Genomic DNA, 12,960 nt, shown 5'->3' with positions numbered 1-12,960 from the left:
GTGAATTAAGGCTATATCGAAGCAATACGCACAGTATGCACATACCTTATTGAGGGACTGACCATTTGGAGTCGTAACACATCCCTGGGAAGATTCAAACAAACAATACTGAATGAATTTAAACTTCACCCCATCGCACAAGCAAGTGGCTATCAGGACTCAGTGGCCGAGTGGATAACGCGATGGCGTTTGAAGCGAGGGTACTGGGTTTGAGTCCCAGAGTGAACATCAACTCTGAGATGCAGGTATGTCCAGCTGACGAGTCTCAAATAGAATGGGAAACGCGTTTTGGATCCCACTGCTAGCCACTATCCATCTTTGCTTATCATGAACCCCAATGTTGTTAATAACTAAATTACAGAACTCATGCTTTATCCTATCCAACTATTCGTTGATTATTATTCATGGCCTTCTGCTCCTGACGCTCACTTTCAGATTCCGAATATCTCTAATGGTTAGATATACATTATTCCTCCTAAGTGTCATGTCATTTTTTCTCTTCTATTACAAGCAGACAGATAACTCATTAATCTTATGGATGCTGATCAACTAAGGCCGATCAACAGAAGCTGAAAATGTCCTAAAGTCTTGTGAGTTGCTCAATGCTTTACTTTTCTTATCCTGAAAATTTTACAATTTTCTACTCTTTCATATCCTTTGATTTGCTATTAGTTTTTACCGTCTCTTAACCACATATAATCTGACCTGTCTCTTACAGCTTATACCATTAGTTATCTTCATAGCAGTGTGATATAATTAGTGGATGTCTAACCCATAATACAGATGCTTTAGCCATTTGATTTGCTTGTAACATAGAACTAATACAGACAGTGCATTCAAACTATGGGCCTTGATTAAAGCAATATTCATGCTGATCACAAACGTAAGAGAGCCTAACATCATAAAAGGAGGGAGGGGTTACTGACCAGCAAATATGGGGGTGGAAGATAACTTCAATCCACCCGTGTCTGAACATTTTGCTTAATTACTACTCCTTATGAAGAGTGGGATAGCACGAACCAACGGTATTGATGACGATTTGTTCACGCAAAATACCTTTATAAATGGTGTTTAAAACGCTCAATTGGCTTCACTTCCTACTGAGTAATCCTATTATAAGCAAACTAGACAATTTGCTAAAAACGAAGCCTGCTGAATATCCTATAAATTCTAAAAACAAAATATGGACTCAAATAGCTTCGACAAAGAAGGGAGACAGCCATTTGTATCAGAATACTGTTTTCAGCACCATATTTATAATCATACATGAACCCATACGTTCAGCTTCTTTCTGAACCATCTTCGTTTATATAGTTTCTTATCCACGCATACCTTGTTCACACTTATTTTTTAACCTATTAGAATGCTCTTGATTAATGAGTACCTTAATAAAGGAGAAATAGACTAAGTAGTTATACCTTAGCGATTCCTTCAAGGAGATTGTCTGCTCTGCTTTTCGTTCTTTCTTTTTCTTACATTCTTTTTTAGACCCCTTGATATACACCACCGAAAACAGATGTGGAACGGGTGACTTCGTCCCGCAGCATTATTAAAGCTTCAGATATTCCGGAGGGATATAAGGTTTCCAGAAACCCTCAACTTCACATGGATCTATTCTCGGCCATCAGTTGCATGTTGCAACGCAACTTTCATAGAGCGCACCAGTTGTGATATCGACGATACGTTTCTTAATAAAACAATATGCACTCATATTTTATACAACTTCAACCCAGCCGATTAAGTTACTACGGTGAAAATTGTAACTTTGGTAACAATCTGATCTTGCCTGTAAACTGGCATGCCCCATGTAACAAACTGTTATTTGAAAATAAATTGCTACAGTGATTATTATAATTAAGTGTCACTGGGTCTGTTCAAAAAGGACACATGGTACAAACTATAGCCTTAGGTAACACATATCCACTCTAAATTTTACCTTTGCAGGTTACATTCAACATCAAAAAAAAGAGAGGAAAAGTAAGCAGCAGAACCAACAACATAAAGTGTTTGATAAAACCTAGCTCATTGCAACGGGAGAAGTTATGGTATGTCTATTGGCAGGTGTAAGTCAAACTCATCCGCGAGGGAACTTCAGATAAACCATAGGAACTGAACTCAACCTGTGAATAATTGTAGCGGTGAAACAGGCCTAAGTTAACGAAATAAAGATGGGATAACTGTCTATCATTTCGAATAACCCGACAACGTAAATTATGTAATTTCGCATATGACTTATCACCATAGCCTTTATTTATTTTTCTAATATTTTATTTGTTGTTATTTTTGAGTGTCAGTTGTCAGATCCGAGCCTAGGTGTTTAAAAATTCATGTGATACAACGACTTAGTAAAATAGTAAAACCAACATAAGGCAGAGAACACGAGCCTAAGAAGAAATAAACATTGGAGAACCACCTCAGTACCATTGAATGGTCAAAATATTGTCGATCACAAAAACCGGAGACAGTCAAAATTTTCTGCCTCACAAAAATTTGTGATTTCAAATCATCGCTTTTAGCACCGATGGTTGCTGGTCAGTAACCCAACCTTTTCTCCTTTTTGATGTGAGGCCTTACTTTGACCTATATTCTATTATTGTACGATTTACCATTCTTGAGTTATCCCTAGTCTATTAATTGCTGTCTCCCACATTCACAGCCACATTTGGCTAACTCTTGTACAAATGTTATTTTCTATTTTATTGGTACGATGTGGTCAGTCTATTTGGTATATAAACTCAGTATGTTTGAAATACGACGATCCATACCACAGAGGCTGTTATTGGTGTTCTGGACTTAACTGGCTGGGCTAAACAGAAAGCAGAACCGATAAGCACTCTAGACTGCTCGAAAAGTTTTCTTGTATCTCTGGCCCCATCGATAAAATCTCTCCTCTGTCATTGGCGGAGATCCGCATGTTCATATATATCAACTGGACAAGAACGCACTCGATCGATAAAACAATTTAAGCATGTAGAAAAGTAATAGAAAAAATGCTCATCATTTGTTCTTCTAAGCTTCGATGCTTCATTCATTTAGATAAACAAATCTGATAAGTGCAACGAAACCCACGTCCGGCTACATTCTGCTTGTAACAAAAGGCATTTTGAAACGTATATTTTAGCATGGTCGTATAAACTAGCTAATAGTCATCTGCAGAAAGTTAGATTGTAATGATTTTCTAATGATGGTAGTTGTTCAATATTTCATAAAAGATGTGAACTTTGAGTCCCTACGGGTCAGAAAAATGACAAAATAGGATTGCTTCTATCTGCTGTTCTCTTTATCTCTTATCTGTGAACGAACGTAATGTCACATACTGCACACCTTAAAAGCATACTTGGTGGGTGAGATGTTACGGGAGTGAAATTTCACTAATAGGACCTACCAGTTTCTTGGGTGGTAATTTTATGGCAGCTGGTATCAGAAATCTAAATGCTATGAGTCAAACTTAGTCACGTATACTCCAATCAAGAAACCTATAATCAGCTGTACAATTCACAAGAACTTGTTGTAGGCGTTGAGTCGCGTTTTACTATGATCACCACTAAAGGAGAACTACGTGTCAGTAACTGAGTTAGATCCTTCCGTAGGCCAAATAGCAGATGGAAGTTGATGGTTGTAGTAAAATGTATTTGCTGGCGATTTCATGGTATCGAAATAATACCGAGATCGTGCCAAAGTTCACAGGCGGGACTACTGAGGGCACACGAGTTCGTGCAAAGCCACATAGCAACGGAAAAGTGTCTTTTTTTGGTACACTTAAACAAAAAGATGCAGCGAAACAATCACTGGTACATTTGGTTTTAATAATAACTGTTTCCATTATACCAATCGTGTTCTCTTGATAAAACTAGGTCACTTCAAACTAGTGTATTTACATTTTGTCACCAAAGACCTGAAACCATATGGCAACAACCAAGAGGAAGCCAAAAAATACCATTTCGCCTACACTAGCACGTCACAAAGATAATACACACATATATTGTGACTCCTTACCCATAGGATTGGAAGTGATTTCGAAATTCACGCGGTTACTTTAAAGGGGCTCAGGGTCGTTTGCGTGGTTTCCTTTTGCTAGGATCTCAGTCAATAATTAAAACCGTATAAATCTGTGCTCACTTTTCTTACTAATAGAGGTACGCCGAAAGATTTGTTAGCTATTCACCCGTAAACCAATAAGTCTCACTACCCTGAGAAACGGGTTGGCCATATCAATTGGAGCTTTATTTCTACTAGGTTATACTTCTCCAAGTGTCATTCCTTCTTATCGATGTTCAGAATTTCCCCTAGCCACTTATTCCGTGTCGACAAATATTAGTGAGGTGCGATCAAACTGTCTACGCAGCAGCGATTTTTTGGTCTGGTTAATAGTTGTAAAATGATCTTAATCCAAGTCATTTCCGATGTATCCAGTTTGTTTGCAAAATTCATGGTAATAACTTATTGTTACCAACATCACTGTTTTTACTGGTTAACCGACTAACTTACGTTTAAATGTATGGTAATGGTGTATTTATCCACAGTTTAAGAGGTCAATTAAAGAAGAGTCCTGCAAGGAACTCGAAGCGCTAAAATACTGCAAAATACCCCATTTATATTATCTATTTCCGACTGCTCTAATGGTAGTGTTATTCTTTTTGAGTAAACGACTTGATAGTTCGAAATAAACTTGACGAATTAAAAGTACATTGTTACTTTCTGATAAAGCAGTGGAGTTACCAAACTTAAAATATGTATGCTCAACAAATGCGACGATAGTGGTGGTCAAGTAGTAAGACTTCACGCATCATATTTAATTCAAGGTCTAAAGGAAGATGGCGAATAAACAGCTTTACCACTGTTACTGATTCCACATTCACGTGGAGTCATCAGCTGTTGATTACAAGTACTACGTGAGCCTCAACTATAGTGTGCACCTACCGACTTTGCTCGGTACAGTGTGGATTGATACCTCATGATATTCTGTCCGTCCCTAGCCCCTATATAACTTATACTTATGTTAACCTGCTTTGGGTTTGTATCACATATTTAAGGATCTCGGTAAATAGCCTCATCAACCAACCTAAAGTTTGTAACAGGTACCCTGCACCCAAATCCAGTAGTACACATAGATAGTTTCACCATATGCAAACATTGTTTTCAAGTCACCTATTATTGAATACCATTCTTTGTGTGTTCTATACATGTATGGATATTTTTCAGCCATAAAGTAATACAGATTTCACTGTTGCTTAATATACTTGTCCTTTGATTGATAAACTAATATATTGCTATAAGTGACGCAAATTTACACAACTAGTCAGGCTTTTTCAATCCATGTCGGGATTTTTTCTTATATCAAACCACTAGATTCGGCAAACCCCCAAGCTAAGTGAAATAGTCAATGCAGTGAATTACTTAACTCCTAGTGACCTATCTAGGGATGATTCTGATCAACCTAAGGGAAACATTTTGCACTACACTTGGGAGCCATTTGAAGTAGATGCATTAATATGGGTAGTGATGATGGCGAAATTCAGAGAGATTTATGCTTATCTGATTTACCCCTTTTACCACTTGAACTTACCTAGAACTCGGGGGATTTTTACAAGGCTTTCAGTCTTATACGTCTCACCCCATTTGTGAGGAAAAGTCAAGCCAGAGACTCTTGTCTGTGTGAATTAACGTATTAGTATTTTATTGTTACAAATTTTACATGTGTTTCTGTTTTCACTGTATGTACTTTGTAAAGTTGAATTAAAAAATATAATTACGAGGTAGAATAGACGTTACTAGGACTACGATATGTATTCTAAATCACTGTCACAATTATAGTCGCTTATGCTAGCTAAATTTTAATTTCGATTTTAGAAAATCTGCTTTCACTTGTATTGGAGATCCGATTAATGATTTACTTGTGGACTTTTTCTCATAGCTCCACATCATAAAGTTCTCCCAATGTCGTATGAAAAAGTAACTGGTATGATTCTTGCCCTATTTATTATTCAGTTGATTATTCGTTAATTGTTCAGTCACTGTAACTCCCTGTGTGTTTAACAACTGAAAAAATTGACAATGTTAGTTCGAATAATAGTCATTTATTAGATCTTTAACCTTGAGGGAATTTGTTTAGATAGTTAGTGACCACTGTGAAGTGTTATTGGCTAGATCAGACTGCCTAACTCCGGGTTGTTTGCAAAATGAGTGAGGTTTCTCCTTATTAGGTCACAATCTTTGATTAACATCGACCACCTCTAGGTCTTCACATGAATTTAATCAACTTCACGTCTCGTGTAAAGTAACTTCTTAAAAATGACCAGTATTTCGTTGAGTAATGTTTTTCCACCTGTATTTTTATTTGAATCTGCTGATTTTGGTTCGTATAGCTGCATGAAATATAATTTTGCTCCGGCAATTATCTATTTCTGGTTTGTGATAATGACCAGCCTCAGGAGACTCAGTGACCTAAGCATCCCTATGTGCATTGGGATAAATCGTTTTCCAGCTGTAAATTGCTTCACTAAAGACTAGTTCTTATGTATTTGCTAGACACAAATAAAATTCGTTATAAAACAAGTTAGGTTATTCAGTCCTTGTGTTGAAACATCAAAAAATATTTTATTTTTTGACAGAGACCTGTCCTTTTGAAGGGTAACAACCATTTTATAGCACTGATGTGATAGTAATCGGAAACTCATAGTCTGATACAGTATGATGAGTAATGCTCTTGCAAAATTAGTATAGCTTCTGTTTGCCCAGTAGCAAAAATTACGTAATCTCGTTCGAATTTATTCTCGATTTATTAACATCTGTTTGTTTGCCTTCCTTTGGTTTTTCTTTCTGACTTATTCTTCTTGTAAGTAAGTCTTCAATTACTAATAGTTGTCGAATCGATAGTGAATTCTTTATTATTTTTTGTTCCAACGAAGCTTATTTCTGATGTCGAACATATGTGACATTAATCTATAGATTTAGTTACGAAACAAAAGGTGGTTTGTATTATAATCTTGACAATAGTTGCTGAGTAGTGTTTGTATACTCCTCCAAGAATATACGCTTCAGGACTTGTGTACCTGTCATTAAGTATATAGTATTTAAGCCACTAATTTGAAATCTAGTGCTTTATATTTTTGAACTTCAATTGTTCTGAGCTAGATTAATTGTTCGGTTGGATAAGTTTCCTATATTTAAGAACCAGCTTTCAGGTGGTTGTAGTTTATCATATCTACCTACTTCAGAAATCCGTATAATCTAAAGACAATTTCGACTGAGAATTGTGACTTCGTAATTGTTTTCATTAGGCTTTTAACTAAGTTTGTTTTACGAGAGCTGCAAATACTACTGACAGCAACTAAAAGATGAACTATAATTCAACTTTTACCATAAACTGGAATAAGTCATATTTAATGAACAGATAACACTGGTATTTCCGTATTGCTTTTAAACGTGGGGTTCTCCTGTGGTTACTTTATTACTGGTCATTTCCCATAACTCAACAATTCTCCCCCAAATATCTTGGTACGACCAAGGGTGGAAAGAGTCCACTTTCCCTCTCGAAATGCTCTCGCATGACCACGCGTATGCAGCCACTGACAGGAAAGTCCTACTCATTGCCTTCTCTCGGCGGTGGTGTTGTTTACGAAATCGAGAGCACGGAAAGCGAATGTCCGGCACTTTAACCGGGTTGGTAGACACGGAGGGTCGACCTAGGGGAGATGGAAAACCCTTATTCCAAACCAATAGTGTACATGGGTTCCAGTATTCTGAGGGAACAAATGATGTATGAACCTGTTGTTGGTAACTAGAACTGCATCTCCTTAAGATGCTCCACCGCCTTGTGGATCAGACCTTTAGGTCAAAGGCTCTGGGTGTGGCTCCGTAAGGAAAGCATCTGTTTCGGTTTGGGCACTTGAACAGTATCATAGCCCCCACTCAAATCGAATAAAGTGTGGCACATATCTATTTGGTGCCTCATTGCACCAATGTTTATGTGCTTAAATAAATAAATCCCACATACTCCCACTCTTGAATCCAACGGTGTGGCTGTGGTTTATATTTCGGAGTTTCTGTTGAAGTTGGCTTCCGTTGCTTACGAGTATTTTGCATTACCTTAGCCACCTTTAGTATCACTTTACAATACCTATAGTCTTGCAAATGAAAATATCCACTGTTATGTTGCTAAATCGTTCGATGACTTCCTTTAGTGAATTATTCCCGGTCTTTTTCAGGTCCGCGCTTGTCTGTGGGAGTTCTCACTGTCAGCGACACATGCTCCAAGGATGTTTTACTCGATCAAAGTGGCCCAGTTGCTGAAAGTTTGCTCCAAGAAGCAGGGTTTGACGTCCCGTTAAAAGATTGTGTCCCGGATAACCCTCATATTATTCGTTGCGTAATTATGAAATGGGTCGCTTCTCGTCAAGTAGAAGCTGTACTTACATTAGGGGGTACAGGTCTGTCTAGAAGGGATGTTACTTCGGATATAATCCTTGAGTTAGTTTCCCAAAATCAACGTCTACCTGGTATTGAGCACTCTCTTTATTCTATTTCACTTCAAAATACTCCGATGGGGGCTTTATCGCGATTTGTAGCTGGAGTATGTAATGAAACTCTACTAATAACCTTACCAGGTAGTACGCGCGCAGTTTCTCAGTGTATCCCAGTTATTCTTCGAGTAATGAAACATGCTATCCATCAAATCAAAGGTTGGGATCATCTTGTAAAATTAGAACATCCCATTCAGTATAATCTGGATAAAAGTATTTTGGAACGTGAATATCCTTTAATTGCATGCACTGTCGTTAGTCGTTGTAGAAGTTCTAGATATCCAATGATATCAGTTGATGAAGCACTTGAGAAGATATTCGCCGTGTGCAATTTTGAAATGGGGATTGAAGCAGTATTTCATAAAAATGCTTTAGGTCGCGTTCTTGGTCGAAGCTTAAAGTCACGCCAGTGCATTCCTCCGTTTGATGCAAGCATAATGGACGGATACGCTGTTCGATTTATGGATGGTGCTAATCAACTAAAAGTTGTTGGGGCGTTATATGGTGGGGATCACAACTGTGCATGTAAAGAGTTAGTAGTTACTCCAGGCACATGTGTTCGTGTTAGTACTGGCGGCCCCATTCCCTCTGGAGCTGATTGCATTGTTCCAGTAGAGAACACGAAACTTATCTCTAAACGAAAAGGTGGACCTAAGGATCTTTATTTAGAAGAGGAAGATACAATCGAAGTGACTACTCCACCTGGAAGTATTGGACAGTTCATTCGTTCAGCTGGTGTCGATTTAGACAAGAACTTTGTTTTCAGGCGAGGACTACGCCTTGGTTCGACGGAATTAGGGTTAATTTCCGGTGCAGGTTTGCTAACACCTTGGTCATCTGATGATGTAGATTATGTCGAGACAAATGAAGGTCCAATTCCGAACGCGGTGTTAGATCGTCTTTTACAAGGTGGATACCTACCTTGTCTAGAGCAATGTCGTATTGGTGTTTTGTCCACTGGAAATGAGGTTTTAGATTGTGTTGTTTCTGAAGCAAAACCTTTGGTGAGAGACAGTAACCGCCCCTGTTTAAAAAAACCTACTGCGCAAACATAATTATTTTTAATGTTGTAGATTGTGGAATTTTAACCGACGATCGAAAAATCCTTAAAAAAGGGGCCTTGTCCAGAGCTTTAAGCTTGTGTGATATTCTTATCACAACAGGCGGCGTAAGTATGGGCGAACGTGATTTAGTTAGTGAAATACTAGTCGAAAATTTCGATGCAACTCTCCACTTCGCTCGAGTGTTTATGAAACCTGGAAAACCAACAACATTCTTATCTATACCTCGTCGTGATAATTCAGCCATCACCGCTTCTACCACCACTAACCCAAAACCTGTGTTAGCATTTTGCCTACCAGGTAATCCTGTGTCATGTTATGTAACAGCGCATCTATTTGTTTTGCCCTTATTAAGGAAGTTGGACTTAAGACCTCCTGAAGAATGGTGCTTTCCAAGTATTCGTGTACGATTGTTACATTCTGTTAAACTGAGTGATCGTCCAGATTACAGACGTGCGAGATTGGTTTGGAAAGAGAATTCAGAATATAACCAACCTTCCGTACCTTGTGCATCTTGTGATATGATGGAGAATCAAATGAGTTCTTGCCTAGCTAGTTGTCTCAATTCTAATTTGTTACTGGTACTACCTCCCCTTGTTAACGACGGACCACAGGAAATTCCTGTTGGTTCTGTTGTTAATGCTATAGTTATTGATTCGATAATTTGGAGTTGAACGCTTCACACTGAATGGACTTATCATTTAAGTAAATTATAATCTGACTATTGTTTATGTCCTTGATTTAGAATAAAATATTTATTTGTTGAACATATGGAGGTTTTTATTTGCAATTTTGCGTTATGTTGACTCTGGTACTCATCAACTTCTTTAATTCGTGTTCATAGACGGCACTTGAATTAATTTAAGACTTATTAATTATATGAAGTGATTTGGACAGACAGTCGACATTACAAATTGATTTATGTTCTATATTTGAAATGCAAGCAATATTTCTTTTAATGGTCTTACCCTTGAAAATTTTGACCGCTGTCAAATTTCCATCAAGTCATTTTATATTCCTCACTTGAATATATTCAACGTAATAATTCTTCAACTTCGTATTTGTTGAAATAGATCTAGAGAGAAGGATTCTCTGCTTTTTATTTAGACAAGTAAAAACTTGAGTTTATAAAGCTATTTAATTACATTCTGGAACGCATATATACTTGAGATAATTGGTTTTTATATGGAAATGGGTAACAGAAATTTATTTTACGAAACGTTAATTAGCATGACCATTTTGGTGTATTCCATTTACCTTTTAATTAGTATATTCTCGTACTTATCAGCCCCAGTAATTGATTTTCTTACCTCTTAATACTAAGTAATGGTTTAACAATGCTAAATAAGTAAAAGTGAAACTATTAACCACCGTGCGCATTTTATTGAAATCTTGTTATTAATTAATTAGCGTGGCTAATTTTCCAAACTTTTTGCGACGGCTAATTATATAAAGCCATGGTCAATCATTTATAAATTGGTCGACAGTTAAATGCTTCAACTTAGCCATCATTTCACACTAAAACTTAGTGACTATGTACGAGTTTCTATGTTAAGTTATGATACGATCGTTGCAATTGTACTACCTGTTCTTTGTCAGGTGATTATTCCGAGCGATTACTGTGAGCCTAATAGCTTAATTGTAAATTTTTCTTTGAAGCTGTATATTATAAACCCGATTAAAGGGGAGTTATCGAGATGGCACATAATTGTTAAGATGTTTTTTTGACGGTTTTACAAAATTCTACTTATTTGAATTATCATGGTGCGTATGTTGGTACTTATTATACTAACCTTTGAGTGGGAAACTTACATCTGTCATCCCTCGTTGAGCATAGTCCACCTACTAGGAATCTCCAGTCAACTGTCCCGAGTCTTTCTTCCCATTTAGTCGCAAGTCTTGTTGGTTCTTTCGATGTCTGCTCCCAATTCTCGATGCAGTGTGTTCCTCGTTCTTCCTATTCTCCTTTTCCCTTCAGGATTCAAAGTTGGCGCTTGCCTCGATGCAGTCTGATGGTTTTTTCAATGTATGTCTTATCCATTTCCAACGTCTCTTCCCACTTTCCTCTTCATCCGGAAGCTGGTTTGTTCTCCACCACAGTAGGCTGTTGCTTGCTGATCGTGTCCGGCTAACGGATCTGGGGTATCTTGGGTAGATGGTTGTTTATAAACACCTGTACGTTTTGATGATGGTTGTATTAGTTCTCCAAGTTTCGGCTCCGTACAATAGAAGTGTCTTGATGTTCGTATTGAAGATTCTGACTTTGAAACTGGTTGACATACAGTTGTTTTGAGTTCCATATGTTCAACTGTAAGAATGCTGACCCTGCTTTGCCAACCCAACCCATCCAGCTGCATCCAAGCTATCCATTGTATCCTGTGCTTCTCCTTAGATATGAAGATCAACATAATCCCGTCAACAAACCAGACGGAAGAGAAAGAGTCAGAGTAAATAGCCTTGTCTACTGTCTCGCCTTGTAGTTATGTAGTTCTCACACCTGTCTTCTTTTGGTCTCTTGATGAGGTATCCTTCTTTCCATTCTGTCGGCATTTGTTCTTCCTCCTTAATCTTCCAGAATAGAATATGAAGTATTTTTGCAGTCACTTCCATGGCTGACTTCAGTGCTTCAGCTGGTATGTTGTTAGGTCCTACTGCTTTCCCACTGTTGATCTGTCTGATGGCCATCCTGATTTCTTCTATCGTTGATGGAGTGACAGCCATAGGGAGGTACGTGTGTGCTGCTTCGATGTCTGGTGGGTTCATTGGGACTGGTTTATTCCACCGTTCGTCAATCTCAGTGGTTGGCTTGCCTTGCTTGTTCTTGACTGTTAGATCTGGTTTACTATATATTCCTGTCAGTTTCTTCGTAGTGTCATAGAGTTGTCTTATATTTCCCTTCTCTTGCAACTCTCCTCTCTGTCGTTACTAGATCTTCCACATTATTATACCTATTTATTTATTTAAACACATAAATATTGATACAAAGGGGCACCGAATATATATGCGCCACACAAATCTCACATGATTTGTGTGAGGGCTGTAACACTACCCGGGTGCCCAAACCAAAGCAGGTGGTTTTCATAGGGGGCCACACCCGGAGCCTTCGACCTAAAGGTCTGATCCACAAGGCAGTGGAGCATCGTGGGGAGATGCAGTCCTATGGTAGCCGGTGACCAACAATTGGTTCGTACGCCATTTGTTCCCTCAGGATACTGGAGCCCTTGTTGACTATTGATTTGGAATGAGGGTTTTCCAACTGCCCTAGGTGAACTTTCCATATCCACTAACCCTGTTAAAGCACCGGACATTCGCTTTTCTTCCTCTCAATTTCGTAAACAACGTCCCCGCCACGAGAAGGCAGTGAGTACGACTTCTCT

The 12,960-nt window shown here is 38.2% G+C and overlaps 2 protein-coding genes across 2 annotated transcripts; both read left to right on the top strand.

The window, feature by feature from the left end:
• Positions 1 to 2,047: 2,047 nt before the first annotated feature.
• Smp_158680 (molybdopterin biosynthesis protein, putative) lies at positions 2,048 to 9,577 on the top strand (the record flags this gene model as incomplete). The annotated part of the gene is made up of 3 exons (XM_018799897.1): positions 2,048 to 2,063; positions 8,208 to 9,305; positions 9,393 to 9,577. The coding sequence occupies 3 exons, from the start codon at positions 2,048 to 2,050 to the stop codon at positions 9,575 to 9,577; spliced, it is 1,299 nt and encodes a 432-aa protein (XP_018646559.1).
• Positions 9,578 to 9,696: 119 nt separating this feature from the next.
• On the top strand, positions 9,697 to 10,257 carry Smp_067390 (molybdopterin biosynthesis protein, putative; the record flags this gene model as incomplete). Its single annotated transcript, XM_018799886.1, has 1 exon — positions 9,697 to 10,257. One exon carries the CDS (start codon positions 9,697 to 9,699, stop codon positions 10,255 to 10,257), a length of 561 nt encoding a protein of 186 aa, XP_018646558.1.
• Between the last annotated feature and the right edge of the window lie 2,703 nt (positions 10,258 to 12,960).

The sequence above is a fragment of the Schistosoma mansoni genome (genome assembly GCF_000237925.1).
Source record: "Schistosoma mansoni, WGS project CABG00000000 data, supercontig 0142, strain Puerto Rico, whole genome shotgun sequence".
In the NCBI taxonomy this organism is placed as follows: Eukaryota; Metazoa; Platyhelminthes; class Trematoda; order Strigeidida; family Schistosomatidae; genus Schistosoma; species Schistosoma mansoni.
This window is presented reverse-complemented; position numbering and strand designations above follow the sequence as displayed.